Below are 19,143 nucleotides of genomic sequence, written 5' to 3' on the forward strand. Positions count from 1 at the left end.
TTTGATTGTGAGATGTCTTATGGTTTTTGGGCATGCGGTATTAATAAGCCATGGTATTGGTCATTGTAATGTAACAAAGCCTATTTACAAGTTAATAATATCCATAGTAAAGTGGGGTGAATATCAATGATTAAGAATCTTTTTATATTGAGTTTTTATATGCTTATTAATTAAATTTAATATGGTTTATAAATATAATATATATATATATATATATATATATATATATATATATATATATATATATATATATATATATATATACTAGTTAGGTAATGTGAGTCATGAGATGGCTGGCACGCTTAACATGTGGCTTGAGTAATCATGACCTAGGTGCATCTAAGTCGTTAAAATCACTAATGACCGCACCTGACCTAAGCCACACCAACCCTTAACATGACTAAATTATTGCCCATAGAGTTCCGAACCAATGACGTTTTCGCTGCAGAGTGTCTTAACAAAACACCCTATTATCATCTATTCTACACCCTATGGGCCATATGTTATATATTTTCATGTGATATGTATATTATGATTTTCTTTTACCTAAAAAAATGTTTGTAATTTCATTAATAAAAACAAAATTACAATACAACAAATTGAATTTTATTATTTTTATTACTTTTGACTTTTTATTATTAATTGAGCCAACATTTAAATGTTTACGCTCGTTTAAGAACACTACAACATCTCCCCCATACTGGACTCTTTATTACTTTTAACCTTTCATTGCGTCAAGAGGTGCTCTCCAAGTTCTAGTATGGTAGAGATGTAACGTAATGTCATGTAATTCCCGTAAACATTTTTACTCGATCAAAAGAAAATAAAAATAAAAATAACCCCACTTTAAAATAAAAATAACTTCAAACTAAAATAATAAGGTAAACTTGACTTGGTTAAGTTACCAATGGTTTTTGAGCTCCAGGTTTACGAGAAACCATGGTATTCATGTGGAATATGGCCTATTTAAATGAGAAATTAAACCATCCTAGATCTATCTTAACTCTAAATCTACCAAGCGCTGAGAGGATCAAATTTCTTGAGATGCAAACCTCTTTTAGAGGGAAAAGAGATTTGATCCCTCTTAGCGCTTGGTAGATCTAAAATTAAGATGGATCTAGACTGGTTATTTTTTAATTGAGTCATCATGTAAATGTTTACAAATAAACATTTATGCTGCTACAAAATCTCCCCCATATCGGGCCCTACATTACTTTTAATCTTTTATTATCTTTTAGTTAAGCTGACATGTAAAATTTACAAATAAGCATTTACACCACTACAACATCCCCCCATATAGGGTTGCAGCATGCCTCTTAGAGCAATAATATTATTAAGAACCATCATAGATACATTTTAACTAAGGATCTACCAAGCAATGAGAAGAATCAAACGTCTCGAGATGCAAACATTTCCTCAAATTTTGCACTAAAAAATAAGCTTGCATCTTGAGAGGTTTGATCACTCTTGGCACTTGGTAGATCTAGATAGATCTTTTAAATATGTTAATAAATATATTTTATAACTAATTTTTAGAATTATAAAAATATTAAAGATTGACATTATAGTTTGAATTACTTTAAAATATATTATGTATATTTTATCATATTTTAATTTTATTTGTTTTATAAAATTCAATTTAATACATACATAGAAACATACGAAAAAATCATTTATATTAATACTGATAAATAAATTAGACACCAGCCTAGATCCATCTTAACTTCAAATCTACCAAATGACGAGAGGGATTAAATCTCTTTTCACTCTAAAAGAGGTTTTCACCTCAAGAGATTTGCTCCCTCTCGACGCTTGTTAGATTTGGAGTTAAGATGGATCAAGGCCGGTGATAAGGCTTGAAGAGTGGGCAATGCCTTGGCATTTGCTAAGTCATAAGTTAATGATATATTTGGCTTGTGGGCTATTGGATATACTCTTAGTATTATAATAACAACCCTTGGGATAGATTCCAATTTGGCTCTTGCGAAATCATAAGTTAATGGTACATATGGCTTGCAGGCTATTGGATCTACTCTTGGTGTTATAGCAACAACCCTTGGGATAGATTCCACTCCACTGGGTTGGGATGTTTCGACTCTTTCTAAGTTATAAGTTAATGGTATATCTAGCTTGTGAGCTATTGGATATACTCTTGGTGTGACATTGACAACCCTTGGGATAGATTCTACTATGGTATATTTGGGACGTCTCGATCCTTGCTAAGCCATAAGTTAATGGTATATCTAGCTTGTGGGTTGTTGGATATATTCTTTTTGTTATAGTGGCAACTGAAAGGTTTGATCCTAGGCCTTTCCCATATTACTCCAACAAAGTACTTATTCACCATGGTATTAAATAAAAACAAACAAAAACAAATGAGGAATGTAAAGACCAAACTAGTAAGCACATTGTTTAAAGATAAACCCTAATAAGTGGCTTAGGTATCATGTTAAAGATTGATTAGTAGTTAATTCACTCATTAAAGTGAAATTAACTTTAATATGTGCTAAGCATACAATTTTATTTTATTTTTTAAATGAAATGGGTGTGGTTTTTATAATAGAAGATAATTTAGTTACCAATCCAAAATATTTACATTTTTCTGATTTCTCTATTGCTTCACTGTTCATTAACATCCAAAAAAAAATTCTCCTACCTCTATGAGATCTTCTAGCCACTATTATAAACTAAAACCTTCGATACACTTTCTAACAAACACCTAAAAACAAGACAAACACATAAAGCATCGACAGAGTCTGGGGGAGTTATCTTGATCACAATGACCCAACTTTAGAAGTTATCTTCTCAAGTTCTTCAACAACAATGTATGTTGATAGATCTTGCTTTGTTGTTGTGCGAATCTTTTTCCATGGTTGAGATTATTTGTTTTCCAAGTCCTATTGATTGATCCTAGCAACCTTATTGGTCTTTACTTCCTTCTGGATAATCTGATGTTCAAAACTGCTACCTCTGCTTTCATAATCACATATATCTTCTCCACTTTCTTCTACAAGCATTAAATTTTATGATCCATGAGATCCAAGCGCGCCTTCTTCTCCTAATTTCCCAAGTCGCTTTGATGTTTCATTAAATCCCACATCGTCATCACTTTCTCTTTCAACTTCTCTAGCAACTTTGATTCATCCTCTCTTGGTCCTGATCGAGAGGTTGTGAGTGGGAAGTTGCCATTGAAGCTAACTTATTTAGTAGCACTCCGAAGATATTACCTGTAGGATGCCAAATCCATAATGTTGCTTGGCCTATTAGAAGGTCTTGATTTATATCATATTACCAAGAGATGGCTATTAATGTCGACCCAAAATGAACCAAGACGCCACAAGAGTGATCCATCATTGCAATCTTCTCTGATGCATAATCTAGTAATTGACTATCATATTTAATTCAATTTTGTGATGCCTTGAGGTCCCATGTGATCTATTCAATTTTATACCTTGTTCCATCTCCGCTACTCTCCATGATATCCCTATCCTCCACCATCTTGCATGTCGAATAAATTTGAGGATTTTTCTTAAGGTAATCGATAATAAAACCCGAGTACTCCATTAATTTATTCTTGATGTGTCTTGGCCACTCACCATTTCATTATACCTTGGAGCAAGCAAAGGTAATATGAGGTGACATAAATAATTGTGGGTTTTGGTGATCCCAATGTTTTTCCGGCGGTTGGATTCGTCCTTTTCCCATCCTGCTCGCGTGCCCGATTCGACATGTTCTTTGTTTACAAATCCTCGCAACAATATATATGAAATTTGGAAACGATTGGTTTCCATCTCACCTTGTTTCAAAGTGACTCCCTTAATTGCAAGCACATTTACTTCTAAATTTAGATTTATATATATGTGGTGAAATTCAATCATTTCAAAATATCTTATTTGCAACATAATCCTTTGAAGAATGGAGAGGTTGATATTGTTTATACCTTCTTTGAATTTATTGACTTGCTTTATCACGAGCATTGAGTTTCCAAAGACCATCAATCACTATATTCCTTTAACGATGGATAAATCTAACCCTTTCCATAGTGTTGGGTATTCAACTTGGTTGTTTGTTGAGATGCCTAGGCCCCAAGAAAAATGAATCTCCCTTTGATCATTGAGGTGAAGTAGTAGCCCTCCGGCTCCTTCCAACTCGGGATTACCTTTCAAGGCCCCTTCAAAAAACAATAATGGGAGATCTTGACTTCGATGCCAATTATGAAAATCAACAAGGTCCAATCTTATGCAAGAAAGTTTATTTGCAACTATACGAAAATTGAAGCTATGAGCCTGATATTGTACTTAACCAACATCAATCCATTTTTTTTCAATTGGAGTTAAGTCCCCCATATCCGAAGATTTAAAACTACGATCTAAAATTGCCTCAAACAGGAGATTCAAGGCTTTGTTTGCAACTAGAGTTCATTTTGGGTGATCTCTTTTGAAGATTACATTGTTTCGATCCAACCATATCACCCAACACAGGTATTTTGGGAGATACACACAACAACGCATGGTCAATGATGAAGTTTTTCACAACCAAGGGATCATGTTTTTCCATAATTCAAACATTTCCTTCCAGCTTCCATGAATGTTATCAACATTGTTGATTTTTACGAATGCTTTATGCCAAACAACCAAGGAGAAGGAACATTTATGAAAAAGATGAGGAATATCCTCTTCCTCTATCTTGCAAAGAACACACCTTGACGGTCCATGTATGTTATGCTTCTTTAAATTCTCAGATGTTAATATTTTTCCATGAACTAGCATCCAAAAAAAGTATTGACCTTGGGAATCCAATATTTATGCCGTGTTTTATTCCATACCTTCGAGGGATCTAGATGAGGGAAACTACGCACCAATAGAACATACCAAGCTTTGATTGAATATTGAACTATAAGGGCCCATCTTCCATGTGTGTTGATCTCTAGACTAGGCATCAATGGGAGAATAACCTTTCAATGACTATATCAATGTTTCCCATTTCAGTTAAAGGGGTGTCGAAAGTCCCGGGTGTACCCAACCCCTTCAGACAACCATATCGTCCCATTGAGAGATGTCCCTCACTCTTATGAATCCTTCTCCTCCTAACCAATTAGCTAGATCATTATTCATTGCTTGCTTTCCCAATATTTCAATCGAGATGATATTATCTTTCAACATATTTATGTTGGTTCCATTACTAGTTTTTCGGCTCAGATGTTCAAGTATAAATGGCGTAGTTGTCTTGCATAATTTCCAAATCTTCGAGTCGGTACTTGTCCACTCAACATTTTCAACCCTGAGGAGTCTGTTCTTATTAAAATATTTTTTCAAAAAGGTTTTTCCACCATTCCTTTGTATCAGAGAGAAGTCTCCAAATAATTTTAGCCCCTAATTCTAGGTTCATGAACTGAGGGTCTTTTATTTTGAAGCCACCATATACTTTGGGGAGACAAACTATATTCTTGTTAATCAAATGAAACCTCTTCTCATTGCTTATTCCTCCTTGCCAAAGATTTTTTTTATCAACCCTACAATTTGGTGGATTACACTCTTGGGGGTTGAAGGCTAAAGCACAAATAAATCAACAAGGAGGATAAAACTGACTTGATTAGGACAACTTTCTTAGCTACGTTAAACAAATGCGCTACCAATCCTTGGATGTTTTTCTTGAATTTCTGAATAATTTCTTCCCATTCTTCCAAACTTGAGACTCCCATTGAGATTAGAACACCAAGGTATTTGAATCGTTTCCAACCTATTGCCACGAAGAAATCCAAAACCAAGGAGATCTCTTTTAATAATACATCTAAGCAGTTCCAACCATAAAGCTGACTCTTTCTTTTATTTACCAGCCCTCCCGAGAGATCAAGGTATACCTTTGGGATGGACTTGAATATTTTTGCAATTATTTTGGAAGCTCCTCCTAGCAAGAGAGTATCATCCACAAATTGTGAATCATTAACATCTTTTACATTACGAGTTATGCGTAATCCCAACAATTGGCCCTCCAATCTTACTTGCTCAAGGTTCCCGCTCAAAATTTCAACGAAAATAATATACAATAAAGGGGAAAAAGGAAACCTTGTCGAAGCACCCTATAAGCTTTGAAAAAAGAGGTGGGTATTATATTGATTAGAGGTGCAATCCATGGAGATTCTATACATGCTCATATCCAGCAAGTGAATTTACTATTGAAACTCAACTTCTCTCGGCTTAAAAACAAAAATGAGTGTCTTACCTATTCAAAAGTGTTGGCCATGATCCAGATCTTGGGGGGAGGCCCCCAATCTAAAGATTGAAATGGATCTTGGGGGGGAGGACCCTAAGATTTGTAAAATTGAAATGCTAGAAGAAAATAGGAGAACAAACATTAAACAAAACCACCAAGAAACTTTTATATTAAAATAGAGAATAATTGTAAAAACTACATTGTGGTGGACAATATGTCCTTTTATAAAATGTGACTTGTTACTTATAGTCTTTTTTTAGTTATATACCATAGGTAAATTCCATGGGTGGGTAGATGTCATGGGTGATTGAATACCATGGGTAGATCTCACTTACAATACCATGGTGAATGCCACTTACAATACCATGGGTATATTCCATGAGTGGATAAATACCATGGGCCAATGAATACCATGGGTGGATGCCAATTTCCATTCGGATCATTCCTCCCTCCTTAAGGAGCAATGGTCCCCATTACGTGAATTTCCCTCCTAAAAAGTCTTTGTTGAATATGAAGAGGCACTTAAGATAAGGGTTTTGTGTGGTTAACCCATAACCATGATGAATGAAGGTCTGATGATAGAGATACCCTGTAATGCTTGTGACCAACTGTGATACTGACAATGTGTGGCCTAGCAAATGGACTTCGATGAAGTGTGGGTTTGTGGATGACCCATAAACATGAAAAATGAAGATCCGAGGATAGAGATACCCTGTAATTCTTATGACCAACTATGATACTAATTGTGTGTGGCCTAGCAAATGGACTTTGATGACAAGGATTTTGTGCAGTTGATTTATAACGTGACGTTGACTATTGATGAAGTAGAAGGTGCCTACATAGCCTGGGGTGGGAGGGCACGTCTCCAAAGAACCCAAGATGGATGCTGCTATGTTGAATGTGAAGGAGGTGCCTACTAAAGCGGGGTGGGAGGGCACGTCTACAAAGGGAACCCACTCTGAATGTTGCTCCAGATATAAAAACTGATTTAAAATGGGCATAACTCGGTCAATATAAATCATAATCTTCATTATAACATGATTTTAGAAATAGAATGGCCATTTTGCATCTTCCCATGTGATTGAAATCCCTATCTAGACACTGTGGAAACTTAGATTCACACTGCAACTGTCTCGCCGTCACAAAAGTTCTGAAAAAATAGTTGATTTTAGATCAACGATATCTCCCTCATCCAAATTTTTGTTTGACCATTTTTATTTTTATTTTTTTAATTGGTGAATTTTTAAGAGGAGCTAAGATCTACAATCATTTTTTTTTTGAAATTCTGCACGAAAAATGCAAAAAATGATAAGAGATTCATCCTCCACGAATTGCCATCATAATTTTTTTTTGCAACACAACTGATTTTAAGTTAGCGATATTTCCCTTATTCGAACTCCAATTTGGCCAATTTTTTTTTTTTTTTGAATTTGGGTATTTTTTTGGAAGGAATCCAGATATGTATTTTTTTTTTGTAAATTTTGCACCAAAAATTTCAGATCTGATTTGCAAACTCGCCTCTCAAAAAATTATTACAAAAAAAATAAATTAAATAAAATAAAATTTCTCGCTTTGCCCAAGAAAGTGTTATGTGGAGATCGTAGCATGTGCATGAAGTTTGTTGAATATTGTTGCAAAACTTTGAAACTAAATATGGGTCAAACCCTCATTCCCATGGAGTCATAACCTGAATCTGATACCACTGATCCGGCGTTGGGGAGAGGCCCCCAAGACCTAAAAATAGAAATGGATCTTGGGGGGAGGCCCCTAAGATATGAAAAATTGAAATGACATAAGAAAATAGGATAACACACATTAAACAAAACCACCAAGAAACTTTTTATTAAAATAGAGAATAACTGTAAAAGCTACAATGTGGTAGACAATATGTCATTTTACAAAACACGACTTGTTACTTATAGTCTTTTTTTAGTTACAATACCACAAGTAAATTCCATGGGTGGGTAGATACCATGGGTGGATCTCACTTACAATACCATGGGTAAATTCCATGGGTAGATAAATACCTTGGATGGATGAATACCATGGGTGGATGCCACTTTATAAAACCGGGATTGGATAAATACCATGGGTCGATGCCAATTTCCATTCAGATAATTCTTTTATTTACCAACCCTCATGAGAGATCAAGGTATACCTCTAGGATGGACTTGAATATCTCTGCAATTATTTTGGAAGCTCCTCCTAGCAAGAGAGCATCATCCGTGAATTATGAATAATTAACATATTTTACATTACGAGATATACTCAATCCCAACAATTGGCCCTCCAATCTTACTTGCTCAAGGTTCCTGCTCAAACTTTCAACCACAACAATATACAATAAAGGGGAAAAAGGGAAACCTTGTCGAAGTCCCCTATAAGCTTTGAAAAGAGAAGTAAGTATTCCAATAATTAGAGGTGCAATCCATGGAGATTATATACATGCTCATATCCAGCAAATGAATTTACTATTGAAACTCAACTTCTCTAGGTTTAAAAACAAAAAGGAGTGTCTTACCCGATCAAAAGCGTTGGCCATGTCCAGCTTTATCACAAAACCTGGTTCCCCCCTTTCCTTACTTGATTGAATGACTTCTTGAACAAGTACTATATTATCCAAAATGTGTATGTGCTACATAGATCCCCCTTGACTTTCAAAAAAAAAAATCGGCAAAGTTTCCTTTAGTCTATCCGCCAATTTTTTGGTTAATATCTCGTATGTCGCATTGCATAGTGAGATAGGCCCGAAGTGAGCAAAATTGACCAGATTAGATTCCTTAGGAATCAAAGCGAGGAAGGAGGAATTGGTACACCCTCAAAAAATTTCCTTATTTTTTGTCAAATTTAACATCCTCAACAGGTCTTTTTTAATCAATGCCCAAAAAGCTTAATAAAAACTAATAGGAAATCCATTAAGCCCTTGGGCTTTATTCGACTCCATTGACCAAATAGCATCAATCACCTCAGATTCTTCATTTTCTTTGACTAGATGTTGATTGTCATACTCTGTGATAGTTGGTTGAACACATGATAAGAAATTCTTAGCTTTATTTAGCTTGAGCTCTTTGTCTTCTATGTGGAGTGATTGAAAATAGTTAAATGCCTCTTGTTTTATTTCAAAGAAGGTTGTTAGTTTAGGTTTACCTTCCGGAGCAATTTATCTTACTCAATTTTTCATTTCTCTTGTAACTTTGGTTTGCTTATGGAAAAAGGGTTGTATTATGGTCTCCCACTTTTAACCATGTACTTCAAGATTTCAATCTCTAATAATCCTCCTCTCGCCGACTCAATTAGTAAATATTCCTACTTAGCTCCTTTTCCTTTTATATGTGCCATTCATCCACAACGTCACTTTCCATCGACAATGATGTTGTTCTATCTCTTTGACTAACTAAGCCTTTTTGTGTCCTATGGGTGTATATTCCTCTCCTGCCCATACTCATAATGCTTGTTTGACCACTTTCAATTTGGATTCCTATACAAAATCCAAAGATCCTATTATAGGAGTAATCTAAGCTCGCCTAATTAGCTCTAGAAACCCTTCTTCCTATAATCAACATGGGTTGAAACGAAATGGCATAGGAACCAAGTCTTCCATTTTGTCCACCTCCAAAGAAATAGGTCGGTGATCTCACTCCCTTTGCACCAAAATAGAGGAGGCACAATCCATTCCTTGAAGTATCCAATTGTTGTGAAGCAAGAAGTGGTCTAGTCTTGCTGCAATGTGCCCAACACCGCTTTGTCTATTATTCCAAGTGTATTTACCTTTTCTTAGAATTTATGTCTAATAGGTCTTATTCATTTATTATATCCTCCAGTCTCTCTCTAAAGATGTCTCAGACTATACTACCTCCTCACTTTTCTGTAGAGAATAAAATTGTATTAAAGTTCCTCCAACTATACTGTTTTGAGACCATTGATCCTCCTCCAGGGATACCAAGGAGTCCCATAATTCAATTTTTTATCCATAGGATATTGGCACATAGACATTGATGACTGTTATTCATTCCTTTGTATCCTTCCTTTCTAACAAAATTGCTTTCTAGTGCTTCGTTTTAACACAATCTTTCACTGTGAAGATTGAATCTAGCTGCAAATGTCCCCAATCCACTCGAAGCTTCGCGAGAAATGTGTGTTATTCTTGCATAGTCTCGCCAGGAAGATCCAACACAACTCATTAGCTCCTTCTCTTCTAATTTGGTTTCCCAAAGAAGCAAGATTCAAGGCTTCTCTTGTTTTATTAAATATTTTACAAACTGGGATTTTGCTGGACCTCCCATGCCCCTAATATTCCATGAAAGAACTTTCATTATTTTCTTGAGGGGTTGTGAGACTTACTCCCTCAATATGCAATCCCTTTTGATTCCTTTAGTGGTATTGATTTATGAATTTAGTGATTTGAGGTTATCTTCCCAATTTTTTGTTTTGCTCTATTTCATTTTCTTTCGCTACTTTCTTAGAGTGTCTTCCCATCTTTTTTTTTGTTACTTTTTGTTTCTTAGCTACTTTCCTCATCGACCCAACTGGTTTTATGGGCCATGTTCCTTGTCAAATCTTCCTTGTTTCCCCCATTGTCTCCTTCAATTTCTTTGGAGTATTATTTTTCATATCTTTTGGTTTCGCTGTAAGGCTTTCTACCACTTCCTAGACTGATGGAGTATTGCCTTCTTCATGAGTTAGATTAGCGTTTTGATTATTCCCCTCCATCACTTCTTCTTCTTTCTCTGACTCTCGAATCTCCCCATCCCCCTATTCTACATTTACGACTTCTTCTTCAATAAGTTTTCTCCTTTTGTTAATGTTTGTTGGTTCTTTTTCGTTTTATCTTGAGATTGCAAAACCCCAAAGGGTCTTGTTGAGGTCGAAGCTGCATTTTTACCTTAGGTTGATTGAGTTTTGCTTGCCACTACTTTTCCTTTGTTTCCCCCCTTCTTTTATGCTTGTTATTGCTCCTCTTGCATCACTATTGTTTCTTCACCCTTGCTTGGATGCACATTCTTGCTATCTCTTGCAAAGTGGCCATATTCATGACATATTCGTCATTTGAAAGACAATGGTTCGTAGTCTAGTGTTTGGCGATGACTCCACTATCTTTGTGTGAGGTTAATCTGTGAGGGTAGGCCTTTCTCCAATTCCACTTCCACACAGATTTTTGCATAGACAAACTATGAGCCCTTAGGCTCAATTCTGTCCAATTATTTCCCCAAACCATTTCCACTCGCCCTTAGCCAACCATCGCTCCAACATGATAGAGGAATTATGGGAAGTTTAACCCAGACAAGTACTGCAATTGGGATATCGTCATTTGGATTGAAATCTAGTGACCATTTGTTCAGGACATTTCCTACTCTCCAAAGAAATACGACCTATTTCTAAATATTACATCTTTGTCTTCTTTGTATTCAAACATGAAAGCAAATAAACCATTTCGGCACGTGTATAAACCGATATTCCCATTCATCAATGACTTCCATGTTTTTTCAAGCCATTGTTCCATGGATCTAGGGGACGACCACATGCCCATGAATTTCCCTACTAAAGCTTGGTTAGTAAAAGCCAGAGAAGTTCGATGAAACTCGAGGCAATGCAACAAACAAAATAATTTCTGCCTTCTTCACAAATTTGTTCTGTGCTTCTTTCGTTTGAGGTTTTTTGGATAGAGATGCTACAAGGGCTTGAAAGGTCGATGCCTTGTCTAGTAAAGGGGGAGGATGATGCAGGAGCATTCTTCAAGGTTTATAAGACCTCAGAGTCTTATCACATATTTACTAAAGGGAGTGGGTTCCCTTAATTATTTTTTATTTTCCCAAGTTATTTTGAGTTTTGAAGAGATTGGAATGTAATTTGATTAATAGGGAATATCTCGTTAGTTGTAGAGATCTTAGAAATGAATGAGTAATCCTAGGAAGAGTGAAGATTTGAGGGATTTAAATGATTAATTTGGGTTTCTGTTTGAGAAAAGAGTGGAGCTAGAAAGATACTTTAAGAGAGAGTGAGAGATTGTTGGATATGAACTAAATTGGTTCATGAATCCATTTATGTATAAATTATGATCTTCTGAATAATTCGAGAGGTTAGCCAAAGGTTAGCTAGAGGCTAGCTAGGGGTTAGAGAACTAAAGGGTAGTAAGAGCAAGAGTGAGGAGTTAGGAAGATCAATGGATGGATTTTACAGAAAAGAACTGAAACAGTCGAGTGTGACTGTTTTCCTTGTAAATATTCTATAAAAATACCAAAACAATGTGGATTTGTATATGTCATGTGTGGGAATTTGTGTCTATACGTGTCTTAATAGCCTTATGGTGCATTGATTGTGAATTTGAGAAATGCTGTGGAATTTTGTGTTTAATAGCATGAATGATTGACGAGATTTCCTTTACGGGATTATTATTTAATTGTCTAATAAAACCTGTGTATAGGCACATAGAAATCGAGATTTCCCTTTTGAATGGACAGAGGGATCAACCGGAAGTGAGCACAATTAGTTTTCACAGTATAGAGGAAGATTGAGAATTATCTTCTATAGTGGAGGACGTAGGCTTTTTCTCAATTTCCTAAAGGATTGTAAAGAGACAGTGAAGGGCGAAAGAACGATGGAGGAAGGGCGAAAGAACGGTGGAGATTAAGTTGCATCGTTGAAAATGGAAGATCGACGACGTAGAAAGAATTAAAATGGCAAAGAATGGGAACCATTGGACTGGCCAGATTGACGGATAATAACGATGGAAGAGGAATGGCAGAGGAAACATCATAGCTGTCCGATGGGAGGAGATCCACAGTGATCGCGTGGAAACTTGCAAGCAAGTTACCTCGGCTAGCGGACCTGAGAAAATCATTAAAATGAGGTTAAAGTCTGAGGGTGATCGGACTGGCCATTGAAAGGCGATCGGACACATATCGCGTGCCAACAAGCGCGGACCTTAATTCCGAAAACGGACACGATAAGGTTTTATAAAACGAGATTAAACCTCGTTGAGACCTAGCCATCCGGACCATTCGTTGGTTGAATGATCAGACGATAATCACGCTCGAATGTGCGCATGGGTTAACATTTATGACGAACCCGATATGTTATGAACTAGTGTTTATCTCCTTTTGGGTTTCGGCTATATGCGTTCAAAGAAGGACCGACGATGATTGGTTGGGTTTCATTGTGTTTCCGCCAATTAGAACGCTTTCGATATATACGTGGGCCCATAACCCACAGGTCCACGCATGTGAATTATGTAAAGTGATAGCTTTGCTGTCTCAAAGTGGCTAGGCTATCATTAGAGGAGCTCCCTCTGAGTTGACCATTATGAGTTATGAACAAGGGTTCTATTTAGGATTTCAAGGGTTGCATAATAAAGTTCTGGTTGAAGACTACATAATTGTTATCTAATAGATTAAGCTTACAGATTTTAATCAATAATAATAACTTAGTTAAAATGAAGTCAATTTTAATGGGCACAAATTTTTGTCTATAATTGTGGAACTACTTTTAATTTATAATGTGTAAATTTTTGTTATTAAATCGTGTATTTAAAAAAAAAACTTGCCGTTTTGAATATACACTCCACCTACTAGGCACATTCAAATTCACTTTTAACATAGTTAGACATTTAATTCGATCCGAATCCATCGGTGGCAAGTCATCCTCCAATGCCACCAGGGTTGGAATTTGGATTCTTTTGTACCTGTCACACAATTTTTTTTTTTACGTTTTGGGTCTTTATACTTCCTGTCAAAAAATGTTATGTTTAAAATTTTACACTTCGAGAATGATGTTTTAATAATAAATTAACCCTTCACCAATAAAGTTTGATTAAAAAATTACCCTTCAATAACACAATGATGTTATTTTTTTTACATATTTATCATAATAACAAAATGACCCTAACATAGAAATGACTTATTGAATCCTGAGAAAACTCACAACAAAATCTTCATAACCCATAAATCAAATTGTTTGTATGTGTTTGTTAGTACAACAACAATATTAGTATTACTCTCATCCATGTGTTTATATTTCCATGCACATTTTTTTTTCAATGGTTGTTTACCCAGAATTTCACCCAAAAAAAATCAATACACCTCCCAACCATATTTTATTTACAAACCAACTCTAGCCATCACTATTGGGAAATATCAATCCATCAAAGGAATATCCTCATCATCTCCATGGAATGTAACTTATTTGTGGAAAATAAAGAGAGAGAGGTTCATGTTAAGTAGTGGCCCCTACAGAGGACAGTCAAGACCTGAGGAAAGGAGATTTAAAACTTGGTTAAGAGCGGGGGAGGTGACTTAAGATTTGGTTAAGAATGATATAACTATCCAATGGCAAGACCCTTCAAGGAGAAGATCAAATAAAGTAAAGTTGTTGGATTTCATTTTATTCAATTAGGTTTCCATAATAAATATTCTACCTTTTAATACAACATAATATAACTTATTTCACCACTTGAACTTGAGGACTCTACATTAAGCGGAGTCTGAATCATAGGAAAGTAATTTTAATGACTCAATAGGTTTTTTCCTTATCACAATCCAACGTCTTTAGAGGAGCTGCTACACAATTTTTCTACCCCTGCATATGCATAAAATATTATTAAACAAATGAACTAAAATAAACACAAACATAATTATTTATTAAAATAAAACCCAAAAGTAACAATGCATACATCTTTTACCTACTGCACATAATGTGGAATGTACAAAAACCACCACTATAGGATTTAACTAGTGAAATTATCACCTCCCCTCTCATACGATACCAAATGTAAACAATAAAAAAACTTAAAAAAACACCAATATCAAAGTAAAACAAAAACCCCAAACTCCACAAAAACATACAAGCAAGAACAAGAACAGAGAAATAACCATTGACATAGCAAAAGCATCAATGAAAGAAAGAAGCATAATAAGAAAAGGAAAGACAAATCAATAATGTACAATGGAATTGAACTCAACTCAACAACCGACGACCCTCTATGCCTTGCTCTATAATAATGTTCCTTTCTACTCTGCTATGTTTAAATGGAGAAGGGATTAGCAGTATACAAAATGGAAGAAGATAAGAAAATGTGAATTTTCCAGAATAGATCTAAACATTACATATAATGAACAAAGGTAATCAGTATATATACCTATGATGAACAAAGGGTATTTACATAAATTAAATCTAGTAGCCTCTTCTCAACAACTCCCATCATGTGACCCCCATCACTTGAGGGACTATGCCACTACATCCTCCTGCTCCCACTACCACCACACTTATTCTCTAATGTATATTGAGAAATGCATGTCGCTACCTATTGTAGATAAGAAGGTTAGTGATGGTTCCTTTGGCTTCTTTCCAAATGATTGGTCCTCTCTCTACGCTTGTCCCTTGAAGATATCAGAGTTTGTCGAGCCCATTTCACATTTGGTGGTACCCATGAGGGTTAGAAGATTAAAGGGTCGAATTACCCAAAACCTTTTTGATGTGAAGGGTTCAGATTTCCCTTGCACTGTGCACGCACCTTCTATTAGTTGAGGTGTCGAGGAACAATGTCTATTCACTTGGTCTTGTAGAGTATTGATGGCCTATTGCACTTCATGGTTGGGACCACCAGGTTCAGCTCTACAACGACAACTGGAGAACTACCATCTCGCCCTTGATCTCCTAGAGGAAATGAACCAGCATCACCATGCTCCCACCCCCACATAGTAAGTGTGGCGTTCCACAACATAAGGTTTACGAAAATTTCCATGGGCTTATAGTTCACCTCTTGGAAAACATCTTCATCGACATTTTGTACCTTCGCATTTGGAAACTCGAGGATCTTCACTTTTGGTAGCTATGGTGTGCATGGCTTTGCATTCTCCTTCTCATTTAAGCCCCATCGCTTAGTCTGTGGTGCACCAATGAGCCTTTCTCTAGCTCATCTTGGTTTTGGTGGGTCGCAGGGGTACAACTTAGGTAGCAAATTCAAAACAAATGAAGAAATTTCAACTTTCATCTATTAATATCCATGTCGTATTGCTAATTTGCTCCTTACTTCTATTTCAGTAATCTGCATTTAGTTTTGGTGTGATGTTAGTGACTTTGAATTAATAGTGTGATAGATAGATCCATTTTAATTCAAGATCTACCGAGAACCTAGAGGAATCAAATCTCTTTGAAGTGAAAATCTTTCCTCAAGTTTTACACTTGCATTTTGAGAGATTTGAACCACCTCAGTTCTTGGTGATCAGGAGTTAAAATGGGTCTATGCTAGTTATAAGCCAATTTTGAACTATGAGTAAATCATAAATCTAGAATTGATTATTGGCAAAATTGAATAACAATGAAAAATTAGATAACAAAATTGGTTGTTTAAACTATAAACAAATTTTCAATTTTTTAACTATAAAATAAATTAAAAAAAAATAGATATCACTTGCTAATTATTAACAAAATTGGATAAAACACAAACTTTCACTTTTTAAACTATAAGTAAATTTCTAAAAAAATCATATATTTCAAATTAATTATTAATAAAATTGAATAAAGCTTATAAGTAAATATCATATATTTCAAATTAATTATTAGTAAAATTGAATAAAGCTTATAAGTAAATTTCTAATACAATCATATGTTTCACTTAATTATTACTAAAATTGAAAAAAGCTTAAGCATAAACCGTATATCTAATTATTCAACAGCTTAAGATAAAGTCTTAAGAACGTTTTGGGTAAAAAACAAACCGTCAAAACAACGTTTTATAAACTTTAACGCACGTCACAAAAGACGGTCACTTCAATTTTTCAAACGTTAAATACGGGTAAAATAGCTCGTGACAGGCAAATTGCCCATCAAATTCCATCATTGAATGCCACTAAACCATGTTAGATTAAATTGTTTTGAGTGCTATGTATATATAAAGCTAAGAGATTAAAGAAATTCTTATATACGCATGTGGCCGTTTGAAACAGATATCACATGATTTCAAACTGTAATGCCGCCCAATTTTCATTCGTACTGTCGAGCTCGGCAGACAGCTTCTGATTCCAGGGACAATCAAAATTCTCATTCGTTCTCTCGAGCTTGGCAGACAGCTTCTGCTCCCAGGGACAATCAAAATTCTCATTCGTTCCCTCGAGCTCGGCAGACAGCTTCTGATCCCAGGGACAATCAAAATTCTCATGCTCATGGCCGAATCTTGTCCTCCCGTTGGGGGTAAAATGACAGAAAATAATGGTGGTGGTTGTGTATCGTGGTTATCATGGGTGCCCTTAAATAACCTACTGAATGGAGCTCTCTCTCACCAGAATACTAATGGCAGTCATGAACTCCCAGATCACTGGAAGGATCTCTCCTCTTACTACAATGCGCTTATATGCGAAACCCAGGTTTTTTTTTTTTCATTCTCGAAGCTCCCAAATTATTATATGTTTCGGTTTGATTAGTTAATGCATACTTCTTCGCAGGAACTTATATCTTCTTCGCTTTGATTAATTAGTGCATATTTCTTCTCAAGAATTTATAAAATCTAGCTAGGGGTAATTGCTTATCGGTGACTACCAGGCTTTGACTGCTCATGTAATATCAGGTAGCTATAGGGTTTATGTAGTTCATGACTCACAGGGAATTGAACATGCGACTCGCTTGTGACAAATGCTACACTGGGATTTATTTTTACAACCCACATGGTTTATTTTAGTTCATCAAAGATAAGAAAGATTTATTTCAACCCACATGAATTTCGATTTAAACCTCCTGATCGTGAGTTCTGAGAGGATCAGTAGGCAGACGATTTTTTCTCACTTGAATGAGTTAACCTCGGTGTTGACCGAGTTTGACTCGTCCGAGTCCGCAGGATGACTTTAAAATTCATTTCACAGTGCGATTTCAGTCATCTTTTCAGTCTGTTTCAGCTAAATGCATCACCGCTGGTTGACTGCAAGTGACAGAGCTACAGGAGGACAAAATAACCCATATAGAGCACCCACTTACAATTGTGGGTCATCCACTAACGCTGCTGGACATCTAAGGCATAAAAAAGAGCAGGGGTTTTCAAGGTTTTATCAGCAAGTAACTGCTACAGGCCTATTTTAGTTTCCTTTTACTCTTGGAGGTACCCCTACACTATTTCCATCATTTATTAGCCTTTTTGCTACACTATTTCCATCATTTATTTGCCTTTTTGTTATTTAGGGTTCATAGGAACATTTTAAACGATTTTTTTTTTGCTTTTTTGTTTTATTTTTTTTTGGAGTCATTTTGGTATTTTTTGATTCCATGGGAATAAATTGTAATTATATTTATATCATAATAAATAGAATTACATTATTACGCTGTAAGGCGTTTCCCTCTGGGAAGAACTCCTTTATTTGCCACCGTGTCCTATTTTCGACCATTGATTTAATGTGTTAGACGATTAAAAGAGATTGTGCCGTTGGATCAGATCATTATAGTTGGAATTTTAATCAGCGCTGGTTGAACTCCCTGTTTATCTCATGCTGGAGAGATTACCCGCTTGAAACCCTTCGCAGACAGTAGTGATGGCTTCGCTGGAGTTTCGATTTCCTCGGCATCTTCTGAATTTTCTATAGTTATCTGTAGACAAATTTCCTCGCTGCCTGCTCAGTTTGAAAATCCCAATTCAGTGCGGATAGACCGCTTCAATTTTCTGTCCGAGTGCAAAGATCTGCGGGCCCTGAGCGGAATTTTGGATTCCCTCAAATCTGAGGGTTTTGTTTTGCCATTCAGTACCCGCAAACAACTTTGCTCTCAGCTGTTTGGTGGATTACGCCAAATGCATTGTAGATTTCAGTTTTCATGCCCTCAGGGAAGCAATGTTCGAATTAGGGTTTGGCAAATCCTCGAATGAGAAGATGCTTTATGTTGTGGAGGAGAAGATTTGCAGCTCCATTTTTGATCAAGATCGTCTTTTAGAGGTATTTAATTTACCTCATTTAAGGT

The 19,143-nt window shown here is 35.8% G+C and overlaps 1 protein-coding gene across 1 annotated transcript in view; it reads left to right on the top strand.

Annotated features, from left to right (window-relative positions):
- The first annotated feature begins 17,047 nt into the window (after positions 1-17,047).
- Positions 17,048-19,143, top strand: part of LOC149159259 (2-isopropylmalate synthase) — a 130,549-nt gene continuing 128,453 nt past the window's right edge. Inside the window, exon 1 of the mRNA XM_089433458.1 lies at positions 17,048-17,570. Within this exon, the coding sequence (XP_089289584.1) occupies positions 17,364-17,570 (207 nt within the window). The 5' untranslated portion in view covers positions 17,048-17,363. The remainder of the gene's footprint in view (positions 17,571-19,143) is intronic.

This window comes from Pinus tabuliformis, chromosome 5_2 (genome assembly GCF_031772625.1).
Source record: "Pinus tabuliformis cultivar Carrire ecotype Pingquan chromosome 5_2, CPIR1, whole genome shotgun sequence".
NCBI classification, from domain to species: Eukaryota; Viridiplantae; Streptophyta; class Pinopsida; order Pinales; family Pinaceae; genus Pinus; species Pinus tabuliformis.